The sequence below is a fragment of the Tuber melanosporum genome (assembly GCF_000151645.1).
Source record: "Tuber melanosporum whole genome shotgun sequence assembly, scaffold_80, strain Mel28".
NCBI classification, from domain to species: Eukaryota; Fungi; Ascomycota; class Pezizomycetes; order Pezizales; family Tuberaceae; genus Tuber; species Tuber melanosporum.
In genome coordinates, this window is record NW_003299129.1 from 363,058 (window position 1) to 380,401 (window position 17,344).

General features: G+C 49.3%; 3 protein-coding genes; 2 read left to right on the forward strand and 1 right to left on the reverse strand.

Annotated features, from left to right (window-relative positions):
* Positions 1-154: 154 nt before the first annotated feature.
* Positions 155-2,833, reverse strand: GSTUM_00011245001 (uncharacterized protein; the record flags this gene model as incomplete). XM_002841799.2 has 4 exons in its annotated part: positions 155-551; positions 623-1,421; positions 1,487-1,687; positions 1,742-2,833. The coding sequence occupies 4 exons, from the start codon at positions 2,831-2,833 to the stop codon at positions 355-357; spliced, it is 2,289 nt and encodes a 762-aa protein (XP_002841845.1). The 3' UTR covers positions 155-354.
* A 1,005-nt stretch (positions 2,834-3,838) lies between these two features.
* GSTUM_00011246001 (uncharacterized protein) lies at positions 3,839-6,408 on the forward strand. XM_002841800.2 has 7 exons: positions 3,839-3,995; positions 4,050-4,130; positions 4,185-4,299; positions 4,518-4,729; positions 4,794-5,094; positions 5,156-5,548; positions 5,598-6,408. The coding sequence occupies exons 1-7, from the start codon at positions 3,915-3,917 to the stop codon at positions 6,356-6,358; spliced, it is 1,944 nt and encodes a 647-aa protein (XP_002841846.1). The 5' UTR covers positions 3,839-3,914; the 3' UTR covers positions 6,359-6,408.
* Positions 6,409-13,748: 7,340 nt separating this feature from the next.
* GSTUM_00011247001 (uncharacterized protein) lies at positions 13,749-15,613 on the forward strand. XM_002841801.2 has 1 exon: positions 13,749-15,613. Exon 1 carries the CDS (start codon positions 14,058-14,060, stop codon positions 15,000-15,002), a length of 945 nt encoding a protein of 314 aa, XP_002841847.1. The 5' UTR covers positions 13,749-14,057; the 3' UTR covers positions 15,003-15,613.
* The last annotated feature ends 1,731 nt before the right edge of the window (positions 15,614-17,344 follow it).

Below are 17,344 nucleotides of genomic sequence, written 5' to 3' on the forward strand. Positions count from 1 at the left end.
ACACGGATTTATGTACAAGTAAAGTAATGTAGGATCGTAAGATAGAAATATCCGCTTTTGGTGTATTCCCGGTTCGTGAACGCGTGAGGGTGGGTGAAGGTTAGGTAGGTATCGTAGGTAGGTAGGAGGGTAGGTAGGAAGGTATGTATGTGAGTTTACCGGGTGGGTAATGTAGATGATGAGCCAGAGCAAGTAGTAGAACCCTCCCCTCTCGGAGAGCAAGTCGGAGTACCCTCCTAAAAGAAAAAAGGTGAAAGTGACATCCTCTCCGATCAACCAACTAACCAGCAAACATATCCTACACAACCTGAGCTAAACAAAACAAACTTTTGCCTCCCCCCACCCGCAAACGGCTTATGCACTGACCCCCTCCTTAAGCTTATAAGTTCTCTTATCCGTCGACACACTAAGTCTGCGGAGACTGGAGACAAGCCCCTTCTTAACTTCCTCGTTCCGGACGCGGTTCTTAAACTTGTCGGCGATGAATTTTAGTGTTACACCTTCGGGATTGGAGGATAGGACTGTGCGGATTTCGGCGTCTGTTATGAAGTCTGTTTGTCCCGTGTCAACTATTTGTTATTCTTCCTGTAACAGGGGGGAAGGGATGGAGGTAAGGGTGTACCTGGAGGCCCAGGGGTGCCCCTCGCCGCCGGAGCACTAGTATTGCCAGCGCCGGCAGCAGCAGCGGGGGAGCCTGCGCGTGATGCCCCGGGAGTGCCCTGTCTTGAAGCTGCTGCCGCTGCAGCAGGTGAGAGTGACCGCCCGCCAGTGGTGATCTTGATCCTTTGCTTCTTACTCCCTGGCCCGTCTGACATCTCGCCGGAGCGCTCGTCACCACTACGTGCTCCGGCGCTCACATCTGCTTTGCGCTTCTTGTTGCCAGCTCCAACGCCTGGCGGTGGCGGGGAAGGAGATGGAGTTGAAGAAGCGATCTGGGAAAGACTCTCGCTGGCAACTTTTAACTTGACGATGTTCTTCTTATCCGTGCCGCCGAGGATGGGGAGAGTTGTTGATTTCCCAGTGGTGCTGTTGGTGGCGGCGTTGTTCTTTTTTGGCTTCTTGCGCGACTCGGTGCCCGACTCTGGGTGCGGTGGTGTGCCTGCACGTTTGAGCTGTGGTTTTTTATCACTGAGTGGGAGAGGCGTACCGGCTGGGTGTTTGTCTTTCTTGTTGGCTGCATTGGGGTGTGGCGCTCCGGTTGTGCCTCCTGTGGCCTTAGATTTTGGCTGTGAGGGGGCGGGGGCGGCGACGGCGGAGGGAGTTGAAGTGGAAGCGGGAGTAGCAACGGGGGGAGTTTTGGACTTGCGGGGATCGGCCTTTTCCTTCTCGGCTGCTGCTTCAGCTTTCTTACGCTCCTCTTCCTTTTTCTTTTCCTCTTCTTTGCGCGCGGTTTCTTCTTCGTCTTCGGAATCCTCGTCGCCCTGGTGTTTTTGATAATGTTTAGTTTGGGGAAAGAAGTGAAACAGTGGAATGGAGGGTAGCTCACACTTGTCCCGTACGGATTGGCGTCCGAGTCGGACTCATATGTGAAGTTACCCTCGCGGTTCATCAACGCTTTCTTCACCCTCTTACCGTGCTTCCGGCGGACCTCTTCGAGCTTTTTCCTCTCGAGTTCCTCCTTCTCCCAGTCACGTTCATCACGGGCGTCGAAGAAGTTGGCGGAGAGTTGCTCCTTTTTGATACGTTTCTATAGAGCGCCACATTAGTAATGCGTAGAAGCGTGTAGAGTTCATCAAGTAACCTCGATCTCCTTGTTTTCCTGCTCCTCCCCTTCCATGATGGGGGCCTCCTCGTCATCAGCAAATTGATCGTCTTCGAAATCCAAGTCATCGTTGTCCGCCTCTCCCTTCAACCTATCCCCTTTCCTAGTGAAGAGGGTTTTGTTGGCTCGGGCATTCTCCTCCAACTCCCTCTGTTTGCTCTCCTTCTCCTCAGTGCGCTTCATCAACCACCTTGGCGGTCGGGCATTCTTCTTCATCTCGAGTTCGGCCTCTTCAGACGTCATGGTGGGAAACCTGTTCTTTTCCTGAAACTTGTACCATTTCTCGATCGGAACCATCCTGAAAGCACCTTCCTCCAACACGAACATAGCGAAGACACCCTTACTCAACGAGCTCTCGAGCTGCCCCTGCCAAGTGTTCTTGTTGTCAAAGTCCTCAATGAACCAAGGGAAAAACTCCTCATACCGCAGCTTCTTCTCAGCGTCATTGCTCTTGAAAACCTGCTGAGTCTTCTTATGGAAGACTTTCTGCTTCTGCTTTTGTGCGCCGCCAAACGGCGCAATCTTGTCCAGATTCGCTTGCTTCTCCGCGTCCTTCTTCGCCTGCTCAACTTCATCCTTCGCTTTCTCCCCGGCCTCCGCAGCCTTGTTCGCCGCAGCCAACTGATTCGCCGCTGCTTCCTCCTTTGCACCTTGAAGCGGCGCTCTAGGATCTCGACGGTGAAGCCTAACCGGACGGGTAAACTGGGTAGGATCGGTAGGGTCGATTTCGCGCTTCGATTGCATCCTCATAACGTGGTGTCTCAGCCCCTTTAACAGTGAAGCTTTAGTAGTCGTGAGCTTGAATTCGTGCCACTCTCCTTCGTCGTCAACAGCGATTGCGCTACCAGTTCCCGAGACCGACGAAGCGGTGCTTGACACAGTTTTAGCGGGGGCTGCCGCTATTGGAGGAGGGGGTGGTGGTGCCGCTAGTTTTTGTCGATTCACTACTGGAGCACGAGGTCGCTTCTGTCGTTGGACTAGCGGGTTGGAATTCGCTTCCCTTCTGCGTGCGACCATGCGGGGGACGGGGCTACCGGTGGTAGGAGCGGAACTAGGAGCGGGAGAAGCCATGGTTGATGAGATGGTGATGGTGGTAAGTGCTGGGCGGGTAGAGACTGTGTTGGTAGGAGTGGTTTAAGGCCACGGAGGCTCAAGAAAACGAGCCAAGTGTCAATCTGCGTTTAAAGGCGACGAGCGGCCTCTCGCACGGTTTGCTTGGTCCCGATTGTGCCTTTGATTTTCTGTTGGGGGGTTTTGGTCCTTAAATGGCAAGTTGTAGGTGTTGTTATGATTGAGAGAGGTGTGTTGAAAGAGGTTGTGGTAGTGGTTGATGGTACGAAGGTGAGCGGTTGATGAGAGAACAAGGGAGAGGGGAGGACGCGGTTCAACTAGGCTCGTTCGGGCCCAATGCCAAGATCACGTGATGGATGACTTGCGTGAAGGTCTTGCAAGGCTGAGGAGCCTCCAACGACGACCCTGAAACGGCTCATATCATATCATACAAGTGTCATAGAGTGGCGGTAGGGCACGGGCAGCGGATTTCATCAATAGAATGTTCACTCTTTAGCATACTGCTATGATAAGGCAGGCAGGGCTCAATGGCACAAAGGCATTCAAGCAAAATGGGCCGTGTGGTGACTGGAGTGGGAAAAAGTGACGGCCTTGTGAGAAGTGCTTCTGGGGCCCGGGTGGGAGGTTATGGGTTCTTTCTTCAAGCCTTGCAGTGCAGTGTCTGGGCTACCGGGGGTTTCTCGAATGCAAAGCTATTGCAAGTTGGCAAGGTCGAATGCTAAGGTTTACCCGCAATTAAGTCAGTCCTAGCAGGTGCCTCTACGGGTTTAAGCATCTACAGGTTAACTCATATTAACTTTCTGATGGACATATATATACAGTATACATTCCTTTAAGCATGATGATTATGATACCAAACGGCGCGGATCTATAAGCTACTGTGAACAAGGGTATTTTGCGGAAGCTGTCCTGTCTGGCTCTCGATGTCTCAACTTATGACCCATTCTCAGCTGTCAGATCCCTGACCCGCTTATCACGGACGGCTTCAGGATGCCAACGTAGTGGCAGAGCCTCAACGACAACCACCGCTTTCGACTCCTCACCCAACAGCAAACCATTACACAGTCACATCCAACACTAAATGGCTCCCCACTCGACCACCATCGACACTGCCCACATCAAAGCCACCGCTCAAAGAGACCTTCTAGACCTTCTTGTTGCTGTAAGTTCGAGGTCAATCTTGGTCTCTATGAAACCTCGCTAACTATCTATTCAGGTACGCGGGAAGAAGACACTCATCCTAGATAAATCGTTAAGCGGGCCTGTTGGCTTGTTTTGCAAGTTTTCTGCTTTGCAAGTACGTTGCTTCATCGCTTGCGTTGGGGGCGAGGGTACTGATTTGGTCGAACAGGATCATGGTGTCGACAAGATATTTTGGTTAGACGAGAATGTTGTTGCCGATCTCACGCAGAAGAATATCGTATTCCTCGTACGGTGCACGGTCAAAAATGCCCTCAAGATAGCTGGTACGTTACCGGGACTACATGGAGAAGTCTCATTTTTTTACCCCGCCCTTATCACCTCGGATGGGACATAAAGTAGGTTGTACAACGCTCTCTCACATTGTACTGCCAGTCTTGCTCCCAAGATTTATTATGTCTTGATATGTTAGCAATATATCATTCCTGCTTGAACGTTACCATTTACGTTACAGGTAGAGAACGATCGACTGACAAGTTCACAGCACATGTCAAGAATAACGCGAAAATTCCGGGCCAGCAATTCGAATATAATGTCATGTTTGTTCCTCGGCGGACACTCGTTTGCGAGAAGATCTTGGAAGACGAAGGTGTTCTAGGGGACTTGACGATCGGGGAGTTTCCGCTTCACTTTATACCCCTTGAGTCAGACCTCCTCTCCTTGGAGCTTGAAGATGCCTTCGAAGAACTATACCTCGTACGTCTCCCGCGAGCCTCTATTAAGACCCCTGCCTGACCAATTTTTATTGAGGCACCACTAGCGCAAGGATCACACATCCATCTTCTACTCTGCTCGCGCACTTATGAACATACAACGTCGGTATGGGCTTTTTCCGCGAATAATTGGCAAGGGGGACTGTGCAAGACGCCTTGCAGATGCTCTGATACGAATGCGCGGCGAGGAGGACGCTTTAGATTCTAGTTCTAGCCCGTTCGCTTTAGCGCCAAGCAGTGTTCTTGGTGAATTGATTGTGGTGGATAGGGAATCAGACTTTATGACCCCCCTACTGACACAGCTGACTTACGAGGGGTTGATTGATGAAACAATTGGGATTCACAACTGTAATTATTCTGGGGGCTAATAGCGTCACTGTGATTATGCTAACTGAGGCTCGGGGTACAGCAAAGATAGAAGTGGACTCTTCGCTCGTTGGAGGCCCTCAGCAGTCAGGCGTTACCGCAGCATCTTCTTCATCTGCCAGTCCTGCCGCTACCTCATCGCAACAAAAGAAAAAACCAATATCCCTCAACTCGGAAGATAAGCTCTTTGAGAATCTTAGAGATACAAACTTTGCGATTGTAGGAAACTTATTAAACAAAGTTGCTAGGAGGTTGAATGATGATTACGAGGGGAGGCATCAGGCGAAGACGGTTTCCGAAATAAGAGAGTTTGTGGGCAAACTGGGGAGCTTGCAGCAAGAGCATCAGTCGTTGAGACTGCATACAGGCCTAGCAGAGGAGATCATGAAACATACTAGATCAGATATTTTTAATAGGATATTGGAAGTTCAGCAGAGTAAGTCTTTTAGCTATTATCTCCCCATACCTTACTAACAATTCAATAGATCTCGCGGCAGGAGTAGATCCATCTAGCCAACACGATGCGATAGAGGAATTGATCGCCCGCAACGCCCCTCTTGAATCGGTCCTCCGCTTGCTCTGCGTTGAATCCCTTGTTGGCCAGGGGCTAAAACCCAAGGACCTGGATAACTTCAAGCGGGAGATTCTTCAGGGCTATGGCTACCAACATGTCCTTACTCTTGCCGCCCTTGAGAAACTCCAACTCCTCCAATCTCGGACATCAATAACATCCTCCACCTCAACCCGAACCAACTATGCAACCCTGCGAAAATCTCTCAAGTTAATAGTCGACGAGGTAAATGAACAAAATCCCGATGACATCGCATATGTCTACTCAGGATATGCTCCTCTCAGCGTCCGTCTCGTCCAGTGCGTTATCCAGAAGCCCCTCATGACTCGTGGCCGACGGGGCGAAGACCCTTCGACACCTGCTGTGGTTGGCACTGCTGTGAACTGGGCTGCTACCGGTTGGCGTGGATTCGAAGACGTGCTTAAGAATGTGAAGGGAAAGACCTTCGACGAGTTACAAAGGGGCGAAGAGAAGGCTGTTAGAGCTAGGAACCTACTTAATGGGGCGAACGAGAAGAAAGTTACGGTTGTATTCTTCGTAGGAGGGTGCACATTTACGGAAATTGCAGCGTTGAGATTTGTTGGACGGAGAGAGGAGGAGAAGAGGGAGATTGTTATTTGCACTACAGGAATTATTAGCGGTGATAGGATGATGAGAGCTGCTATGGAGAAATAATGAAGTAGTTCTATGGCGACAATGATGATTTACGGGGAATTGGATCTGTATATGGTTGAACCGCGGTTAATGACGTATCTTAGTGGACGAAATTTAATATCATAAATAGCTTGACTGCGCAATTCGTCTATAAGGGCGTTAGCAGCAGTGCTGCGAGGTGGGAGTCAACTTTTAGGTTGGTTAAGAACCCAGCGATGCAGTTTCTTCGAGAGACTGCAGGAATCCTGTCTTTCTATGATGGAGATTCTTAACGGAGCGTTGGAAGATCAAAACACACCCTTTTTTTCACTTAAGTGTGGAGTTGGGGTCTCAGAGACAGAAGGCGTATGCTCTATCCACTCGTGGAATATGGGGTAGGCGCAAGAGAACCCTCTGTACATTTCTAATATTATGATAGGATTACTACAACATCGGTCCAAATTCTAGTGGTTGTTTGAAGTAATAGAATAGTTAAAATTCTGGCCTAGTAGTGGTTAGAGGTAATTATGAAGTTGAAAGACCCTTATTTATGTTTTCCATTCTGCTATCATAGTTTTACCAGGCTTTTTTCCGCCAGGTGTTAGTAGCATCAACTTTCAATATTTGTTAAAGCCATTTTTGTATTTTCAAACCCACTAGACCCCCCCCCAAATCGGACTGTTTCTTGGTCTTTTCCTCCCTTCTTTTTTCTTCTAGTAGGTTAGCCTTCCTCCTAATATCTACCGAAACTCCCCTGGCCTCCCGAATGCCTCGCAGCCCATTCAATATCTCTAAATAGATCTAAAGTGTTTACAACATTAACTGTTCCATTCGAATGCTTGTTAAATCTGGTGGTATCTGGCAGGAGAAACATGTGCCAAGAATGATTGACACTAAAAGTATCATAGACCTCATCCTAACCGTGCTTGCTACGAGTTGGAGATGGAAGTTATCACACTCCATCCTAGCGAGAATAGAACTTCGCAAGTTGTTGTCGTTGTCCATATTCCGGGTTTCGAAGCAAGAATACCACCGTGTTTACTATGGCTGTTCGCTGGCCATAATAATTGTAGGAAACTGGGTAAGATATGGCACAAACTATTAAAAAGCAAACCTAAATTCCACCCACATAAATCCTCAATTCTAATTTGCCGGTGGAAAGCTAGTAGTATAAAAGGAGCATTACCAATCCTTCCTTCCTCACCAGACAACACAAAACTCCAACACCCTTAATAGCCACTCTCAAGAACAGCCCCCCAAACCCTCTCACCATGACTAGAAAGACCGAAAATGCGCACAACCAGTACCATTACCCCCCGGAGCAGCCCGCCGTTCAGGTTCCGGCATCTTCAGTCCCGATCCTTCCTCCCCATACAGGCCAGCAAGGCTACTGGATGGTGCCACCCCCTCCCATTCCTGGCGCACTCCCAGGGCAACCCACCGAATGGGCACCCGTAATCGCATATGGGCGGATAAGCCACTCCCAGGAAGTCACCGCCCCCCCTCCTTCCCCCACAAGCCCCGAGTGGACCGCACTGGACGGGGGGGAACCCATCCCTATCGATGAGCCGGTTGAGCGGCGGGAGATGGAAGGTAGTCTTAATCAAGGAAAGAAGTATGCCTTGCTTCCTCCCCCCGATGCAAATGCTCCCGATTCTGCGGCGGGAGATAAAGGACAGGTTCTACCAGGCCTTGGTCAAGGAGTGGATTGGTTTGTTGTTCCGATCCCTGCTCTTCCTGGGAAAGGAGTGAATGGACCGTCTGATGGGCCGAATGCCCCCCCCTCAGAGAGTGACGATGGAGAGCCTAGCTCTAAGGTAAATTGGTTATTTTTTTCGGATTTCATTGGACATGCTAACTATATTTTAGTTGTAAAGTCTTTGCCTCGGATTTCTGGAGAGGGACTACTGGAGTTTCTTTGTGGCGGCGAAAAGCGCGGGGTTACCGGATGGGTAGAGATTTATGGACGAATCCTGGGTATTCCTTTTTCTTGAATGTTTTCTGCCTTGGGTGTGCCCGTACTCTTTTCTACAAACTTCATGATATCATAATATTACAATATCATAATTAGTTTTTTTTTAAAAAAGCGGTTATCTTGAAAAATACTCCTGTGGGGGGACCACTTTCACACGATGCAACGCGCAAAAATAAATTTCTCTACAGAATACCCTTTTAGAATTTTTCTTTTCTTTTCTCCTGTTATCCAGCATGGAAACTTGTATCCAAAACGGGCCAACTTCAAAGAGAAGATTCATGTGAGGGTTGGAAAGCAAGTGCTCTTCTGCTCATTTTATGGCACGGAAAAAGAAACTAGAGGTGTAAAGTTTGAAGAAGAAAAAGAGCGATATTGTGAAATGCTGCAAGCAAACAGGCGAAATATTACACAATTTTCCTGACCTTTTAACATTCAGCCCCCCCATTGCCTGCTTCCTCCGACGTAAGGGGTGAAAGTGCATCTGGTATCTAGCAACGATAGAGAATTTCTCCTTGAAGTTGGCATACTTTGGGTGTTGGGAAAATCTGCTATTTTTTCTCTATGGTGGTGCGCCGAGAAGAGCTTTCATAGAGGGTTTTTTTTTCTTTTTTTTCTTTTTTTTCTTTTTTCAAAAATCATTGCACAAGTTTAGGTATGATACTATACAGGGTGATAGGACAGAAGAAGGTGAAACTCTAGAAGGGTATTTGTAAAGGAAATTTTCTTTGATAGCATCCCACGTAAGTGGTGGACCCCCGATAGGGGTATCCTGCGAAATATCCGTTTCCTTAACAGTTTGTTAAACCGCACAGAAATCAAGCCATAGCATCTAAATCGAGTCGACCTAAGAGTGGAGACCGTCCCCATGAGTTATCTCACCATTCTCCTTAGTGCCCGCCATCCAGAGATTAGCTCGCCGCGACACATCAGTTGACCCGAAGAAGAAAGATATTAACTCTTTGGACATTGTTACGGGCATAGTATCCGGATAGGTGTGGAGGCGCCGTAATTGATGTGGTTAGTTCGAAAGTAGAGAAACATCCCCATACATCTTCTAACGAACCTCCGCCGCGGGGCGGACCCAGAGATACCCGACGGGGGACACAGCTAGTCACTCGGAGTGCAACACATTAGGGACCGCTCTTGTGTGATAGTTGGCTAAGGCTCCGAGATACGCGCCTCCGCGACGCTTCACTTGGGTTTAAAGCATATGTCGCTGTGAGCGAGCAGGAAAGTGTCCCTATGCATCTTCTAGCCAATCCCCGCAGTGCGGGGGATTTAGAGATTGTTTTGCGGCGTCATTTCCGATCACTCGAAATATAAAAACGGATATTTGTGTTCTCGCGATGCAGTAAGTCAGGAGGACCGCTCCCAATAGCATACCTCTTGTGCGTGTGGTGCCTTGCTGGTTGATAGGGCACCGGAGAGCTTAAGAGGCGGCTCAATAATCCCTCTCTGCCACTGCCCCACTCCCGTTCTTGGAGATTGATGGAGGGGTTGGGCCCGAGTCAGTACCGAATTCAAATCAAGCAGCAGCTTGCCATGCCTCTCCTCTTCTTCTTCCCTCTCTCTTCCCTCTCTCTTCCACTTTCATCATCAACACACTTCCTTCTCCCGCAACCTAGTCCATCCACCTTCCTTGGTATTTGATGTTTCAGTCCTTGTTAGAGCTCTTGCTAATCCATATCACGCCCCAGTGATTCCACGCGTCAGAAATATGTCGACCAATAACTATCAACCCAACTTTCCCTATGGCGCTGTTGCTCAACCTGCCGCAGGGGAGTTCAACACTGGTGCCAACCAGGCAACCTCTCCACAGTTCTTTATTATGAGGGCACCTGCGGGAGGCAATTCCACCACGGCCGTCGGGGACCCGAAGAACAAGGGCGCGGCGAAGGATTATACCTGGGTCTTTGCCCAGGAATCCCCGTACTATGTGGCCCAAAAATCCACTAATTCCGCCCCTGCCCCCGTCCCCGCCCCCGCCCAAACCGGGCAGTCGGCCGCGACCAAAGGCCAAGGTTGGGCAGCAGTAGTCCCGGTCTCTGCTAAACCCGCGGTCAAGGAACCTGGGAAGCTTAACATTGCTGGATTTTGCGTATGTTGTTTCCATCCCCTGCTTCCTTCCAGACATGTCATGGCTGATGAGAATGATAGTTGTAGAATCCTGGCGCTCGAGGGAGGATGTATTGGGGCATTTGTTTGGGAATTTTTTGGGTTATTCTGTTCGGGGCTTTGAGTTTATTTTTCGTTTTTTTCCTGTTGGCCAGAGGGTAACCGAGATTTGTTCCTTATTCTGTCTTGATCAATTGATTTCTTCTCCCCTTTATAAAATGCCAATTTCACAGTGGGGCGCGATTTCCTGCATGGCTGCTGTTTACAGCACTTGCTAGGAAGAACAGTCTGCCCTAATCTCTCTCCTTAGGATCAGTTGTGGAGTCTCTGGTCTGGTTCCATATATCATAATCAGCAACCAGGGCGCATTATATCTTCCCCCCTGTCTGAGGATAGAGCTCTGGTATCTAGCGATTAGGTCTCTCATAATACTCGAACCCTTCCTTACTCAAATTTCAATCCTGGCACATCGGCGTCACAGATTATGACGCGGACAATGCCAACATGCCTTGTCACTCGATCATGCAGAACCCGCTGCGGGTGCAACCCCAGTCCTAACCGGGACCCAGAAGGCGTTGTCACAAAGAAAGGATGATCAAAGGAATGCGGTTATGTGAGAAACATGGGTATGTCAGCATCACCTCAATCCCTTCTTTGCCGTTCTTGCATGAAGCTATTAGAGCGGGATAGAATTGCGCCCGGCGAATAAAATCCTGGGGATTATAGCGATGGCCAGCGATCTTAGCATGATCGCTAGAAAGGAAAACTTAATACTATCGAACCAACCGCTCCTATTTTATTCACGTAAAATTTATGGACGCGAAAGCATCTAAGGCTGTCGTTGGGCAATTCTACGAAACCCCCCAGAGCCTATCATCAGACAATTCTAAGAAACCCCTTATGGCCCATAAAAGCGTATCCAGGACCTTCTCGTCCCCCATTCTTCGTACATTGCGCCCATCGCTTCTCCGCCCCCCAACACACCAACCAAAGATCCACTATTAACACTGGTATAAAATGGCTGACAATCAACATTATCATCTTGGAGCCGGTTGGGCTCCACCAGCTCCACCCCCGGACCTCTTCGTCCCCGCGTGGGTGTTTGGGGCACCCGCACCCCAGGCCCCCCCAGCCGGGCTACCCATTCAAGCCCCAGGGGCCGCGGACCCACCTCCACAGTGGTTCGCCATCGCCGGAAGCGAAAACCCCCCTCCTGTCCCCGCCCCGGCTCCTGCTGCCCAGCAGAACAACGCCCCGCCCGCCCCCCCTCCACCCCCGGCCCCGGCCCCGGCCCCGGCTGCTGCTCCAGTAGGTGGGCCAGACTGGTTCATCTCACCAGTCCTGGCTCCGGGCCCGATGGGACCCCCTCAGAATCCGGCAGGCTTCTTTGTAAATCCCTCTTGAGCTGAATCAATTATGGAATTTTGCTAATGGTTGGTAGGGGTAAACGTCCATGGGTATCCCATATTATTCATTGATGTGGGAAATGGTGAAGGGATATATAGGGGAAAGGGTTGTATTTGTTGATGGTTTTTCGTTGCCCCATTCGGGTTATCTCTTTTAGCTTCTGGGAGAAGGTGCGGTATGGGCCAGCTACTCGAATATGTTCGTTTTGAGGTTCATGTAAGGTAGCCTATATATGGCCTTCATAAGTTTCAAATATATCGATATTCAAAAAGCAAAAACCACCTTACCGTGAGCCCTGAATTCAAGAGGTCATAATGGACAGATTTCTTCTTCTCCTATCCCAAATCCCGCGCAACAATTGAATTGGTTTGATAGCATGGGACCTACTGCATGTCTCCCAAAATTCTTTCGTCCAAACTTCATAAACCCTGGACACGCTACTCGCCTAGGACTGAGCGCCCAGCCCAGAAATATATGATAGCAAAGCATTCTGTTTAGGCAAGTATCATAGTATTGGAAATTTCTGATGATAGTCATCATACCTCTCGTCGAAAACCACAGTCTCTAACAGTGCCAAGATCTAATATCCGGTAATTAATGATCATCGTCAGGCGATTATAAATAAGTATAACCCCCCCCCACCCCCCTCCAACCGAGTCCCGTCACCGTAATCTATTCATTGTGCTCGAGTGGTAGGTAAATTTCGGGATATATTATTCCTTTTGCTAGGCACGGTATCATAGGAAACCGCACTGTGATCATCATTCCTCTTGGGAATCTGACAGTAATGAGAGCATGACATCCCCAACCCCCCCCGAGCACTACCGAGTGTGATAGTCGTAGGAAGCATGCTAGATATGACTTGTCCATAGAGCAAAAATTAACTCTGGCAGCACCTCGGGGGAACAAATCTAAATTTGTTTTTTTCCTGAGCCCGCAATTCTGGTGCGGGCAGAAGCTCCCCGCGGGCCATGTTACTACTGTGGATAAAGAAGAAGAATGAAATTTTCGGATAATGAATTAGCGCGGCGATGACAAAACGAGATATGCACCAGACACGATCTCTTCGGAACGCGAGTGACAATCCATGACAAGATTCAGCTAAGAAAAAGGTGGGGTTACAGTAAGTTAGGCCTCTCCTTTTCATAATATTCCCCTTGCATAAAAGCTGCAGCAAAGTTACACGGTTGGCTTGGTGGATGCGCAGTGCCACAGTGGCAACAGTGGCGTCGCTGGGGAAAACCAACAACTCCACCCCGGCGCTTACTCTAACGCTTGAATCTTCACCACTCGAGCGAGTTGTGATACGCCACTGCATTGTTCTATGGTATCACAATATTTTGATACATACCGTAGCTCGTACCAGTACTGTACGAGTACTATAGGGTACCGGTATTATTATTTATCGATAGCGATGGATATCCTTATTGTATGTGTGCCATGCTTACTCGAGTAGGTGATTTAATCTACCGGTATGTACCCCGGGCTGGGTCTTGGACGAACCCGTCCCAATAAATTATGCACTCCCTGGTTGTGCTACGATCACCGGCAGTTGTTGCCGCTGCGTGTGTCACGGTGGACTTTCCGTAGAAAGGGTGAAGTGGTCTCTCTCTCCGCCAGGTTTGAGAAACTTGGATACTGTGTCATAACCCTTTTTCAACCCTCGGGCTGGGTGTCTCCTCTGTTTAATTCTCTTTTTCAACGTGTATGTACGAGTAAAGATGATGTAAAGATATGATATGGGATTTCTCTTTTGTGCGAGTGCCGGTTTATATATAGATTAACTCTCTCCATTTGGTTAAGGGTTTTTTACCCCTCTTGTGGGAAAGTCCTTGGCTCCCCCCGCAAAGTCTTGGCTTCGTTGTACTCGAGTACTTATTCGTACTCGGCCTAGCTCCATTTCTACCAAACTTGCTGCCTCTCTCACTCTGCCTACTACGCCCCTCGTGGTAATCTGACGAATCTTTCTCGTCCTCCTCCCTTCCCTTTTATTCCGCTTTCTCTCTCCTCCTTTCCTCTCCTCCCCCATCTCCCCCCTCCAACCCTTCATTTCCTTCGCCAAGATCACCTAACCTACCGCTATTGCTGACTCGACTTCTCTTGACAACGAGTGGCCACTGATTGCTGGTGTTCCACACTTCTCGCGGCGTACCTAGCCCGTCCTTCACCCAGCCGGGCAACGACGCTCTAGTAAACGCTCTTCCATTTACGCCCCCAAACCCTTCACCGCTGCCACCGAACAGGATGCCGGCCCGTGCAGTTTTCATCGCCGTGTCGGCAGCTATAGCTGCTGGCATCGTGGTTTACCATGAACGCGAGAGACTCCTGGAACTTCTCGACCGCACTAGTCGGAAAGTTGCCTTATCGCTCTCACAGATTGCGGAAGACTTCAACCCACGACCACGACAAACGGAGCATCCCATGACCAGTAGGGCACCCCCTCGACCGCGAACTCCGAGCGAGGAACAGTGGACAGAGGAGGAGAAAGCTTTCATCTTTGACGAGAAGCCTACCGATACCGAGGCACGCAAGCGAGACGAGGACACTTTCGGCGCTGCCTCTGGCTGGGAGGGACGAGATGGCGCGGCTAGAGACGTAAGACGCCGTGGTTCTCCACTCGCCGCTCCGGCAGACGGTTCCGTCCTTTTCGACACTGCACCGGCTTCGCCTGCCGGGTCCTCCACCCCAACGGGAACTGCCGTAAAGGTGCCCGGCTCTGTTACGTGTACTTCCTTCTCTCGCCGCAGTTCGAGTGCCACACTTAGTGGCGACAGGGCTCTACCGAATCTTCCTCCTCCCCTACCACCGAAGCCTCAAGCTCTCGCCCAGGAAGCCATTCCGACGGCCGCAGCAGTGGCGGCAGAAATTGTTTCCCCCCTGCAAACACCCGATGTTCTTGTCACCACCGCAAACGCAGACTCCTCGCGAACCGCTTCGTCAAGCAGTGATCACGAGGGACGCCAGACTGAAAACCCCTTTGGGAACTCGCAGCCGTACTGGAGCATTCACGAGTGGGCCGAGAATACCACACTAGGTAGCGGCAGTAGGTCACCGAGCATTGCTGGCAGTGCAGCCGAGGAAATTCCACAGCCCGCCGATGAGATCTTGAGTGAATTCGGATCCGAAGATGAGAGCGTGGGTTCGTGGACTGAAGTTGGTAGCTCCATTCACAGCGACGACGATAATTAAGCACGTTTTTCAGTTGCTTCATTCAACGCATCTGTTTTGTTCACAAATGGTTTCGGATAAACAGTTCTGGCGCGCGCGTGAATTCCTTTTCTGTGTGTATCTATAAATTGTACGGATGGGGCTCATGGGAGAGACGAGATTAAGGGGGAAAGAGACGAAAACAAGAGAGGAAGGAAGGAGAAATTGTCAGATTCTTACACCGCTGGATAGGGGGTTAACATCAGGTTTTTCGTGATTTTTTCCCCTCTACTCGTTTCTTTGCTCTGATCTTACCTTCTCATCATTTACTCTCCCCCATTTCCTTTTCTTTTTTTTCTTTTCCCTCTCTCTCTCTCTTGTGGAGTGGTCTGGTTTACATTTTCGCGCACTTCTCCCTGTGCTTTCCACTTTCTTTTTCTCCCCGCCTAACGTTGCGAGGGAAAACAGACGGGCTGGTAAAATTATTCCTTTTTAATGTCTTCTTTCCTTCTCTCTCTTAGCTTTGCCTGCTTGCTTGCTTCATCACACCCTGTCCTATCTGTATTGGGTTTCTTTTCTTTTTTTTTTTTTCTTCTTCCCAATTTTATCCATATATACAAGTGAATGTCTAGGGTTGAGCGCTATGGCGAGAATTATCATGTGCTTTTTGCGAGATGGTGATTGTCCTGAGTGAGCGTAAAGGGTGCATGCAGGACATGTAACGAGTGAGAACACATGATGGGGACTAGGACGTAAGCTTTCAGGGATGTATTGTGGGGACGGGGAGTAGTTCTTCCGTGCTGAGATTGGGGTAACTATGATATATGGGTGGTGTTGTGGGGTATGCCATTGATTTATGGAGTTATTCATGTGCGTGCCAGGTGAGGTATCATCTTGCTTTGCTTTCCTGTACTCGTAGAGTATTCGAGGTGTATGCTGTGGAGTAAATGGGGTTAATACCGGCCATTTCTCAATGAACATTGTTATTTCCAACATTTCCAACCCACGATCCCCAAACTGGCTCGGTCTGGACCTCGTAAATATCACCTCTGCCTGCCTGCCCGTGAGGTCTAGGTATGATGGTACAGCATGTTATCATCTCCTTGAGTCCATATTATTTTGCGAAATGAGTACAAAAGTGGGAGTGAAGGAAAGTCTAGGCCAAGATACTGTATTACATAATCATTAGAATAATTGTTAGCACAACCCGGCTACCGTATCTCCAGACTTCCGCCACGGTATTCGCGAAGACCGCCCTCCCCGCTAAATTTAGGTATCATGGACGCGAAGGGAGAGGAAATCTTGAAAACGGAAGGTGATAGTTTTTTTTGTATTTTTGCTGGTTGTGCTGGTTACTATAGTGCATTCATAGCGTGGCTAGATGGCATCTCCGCCGAGATCTTTGAAGGTCTGAGCTATCATAAAGTACTGCAATCGCTTGGATTCCTCTTATGATACCGGTAGTATAAACCAAGCTTCCAATCCGCTCCAACCGGCCGCCTCAAGGCCCCACCCACACACATATATATATATAATGCGGGCCGACTACGGACTGTGTACTGTACCAATCCCCACAAGGAAGCCGCGAAAACCAACCGGATTGAAAAAGCCACAGCGGAAGATGAGCAGGGGGAACGGAAGAAACAGGGAGGGAGGGAGGGAGGGGAAAGGAATTGGTAAAAAGGTGATGTCTGTTCATTAAATCTTGTGGGCATTCACAGGTACAGTACAGTACAGTACAGCACAACTCCCCACACGTGGGATATTTTTTTTTTCTGGTGATTACATATTATTATTCCGGTATCGTTGTGGGGTCTTTGGGGTTGAGGTTTGAAGAGATATGATACTGCACAGCACTCTATCATGGATCGGGGTGCATGGCCCCCAACATTTAATTAAAATAATAAGCTTATTCGGTCCCCCCGCAATTCCCCTGTGCTTCTGGAAGATCCTGATTAGTCAACGGTTGGTTAACGTGGAGGCGCTCTTGGAGTTATGATCTGAACTCCTGGTGTGCGGTATGATACTCTCTAGCTTCACTGCGCGGTACAGTACACAGGGGTGTCATTAAGAATTCGGGGGGGCTACTTACTCCTCTAGAGGGTGGGGTACATGGGCATTATTTAGCCGGAGGGTCATGAAGTCCCGGGGAGAATACAATGCTACGATTTGAAGTCGCACCCGACTGAACGAGTGAGGATATGTGATGTTTAGGAAGAATTTTTTATCCCGATGAATTGTTAGGAAATTCGGCTGGTTCCAATTCCGATTTACGCCCCCCCCCCCCATCTACTTGTACCATGTTGCTCTTGGAATACCGGTACCATACTCGGTGGCTACTCTCAGATTTCTATCGTTTCCGAAAGACCCCATGGTTGTATTGC

Bases quoted from the DNA above. Each gene is read 5' to 3' on its own strand.
- GSTUM_00011246001 (XM_002841800.2), top strand. From the start codon at position 3,915: ATGGCTCCCCACTCGACCACCATCGACACTGCCCACATCAAAGCCACC. The intron at 3,996-4,049 runs GTAAGTTCGAGG...CTATCTATTCAG, and splicing joins TTCTAGACCTTCTTGTTGCT to GTACGCGGGAAGAAGACACT. The intron at 4,730-4,793 runs GTACGTCTCCCG...AGGCACCACTAG, and splicing joins CCTTCGAAGAACTATACCTC to CGCAAGGATCACACATCCAT.
- GSTUM_00011247001 (XM_002841801.2), top strand. From the start codon at position 14,058: ATGCCGGCCCGTGCAGTTTTCATCGCCGTGTCGGCAGCTATAGCTGCT.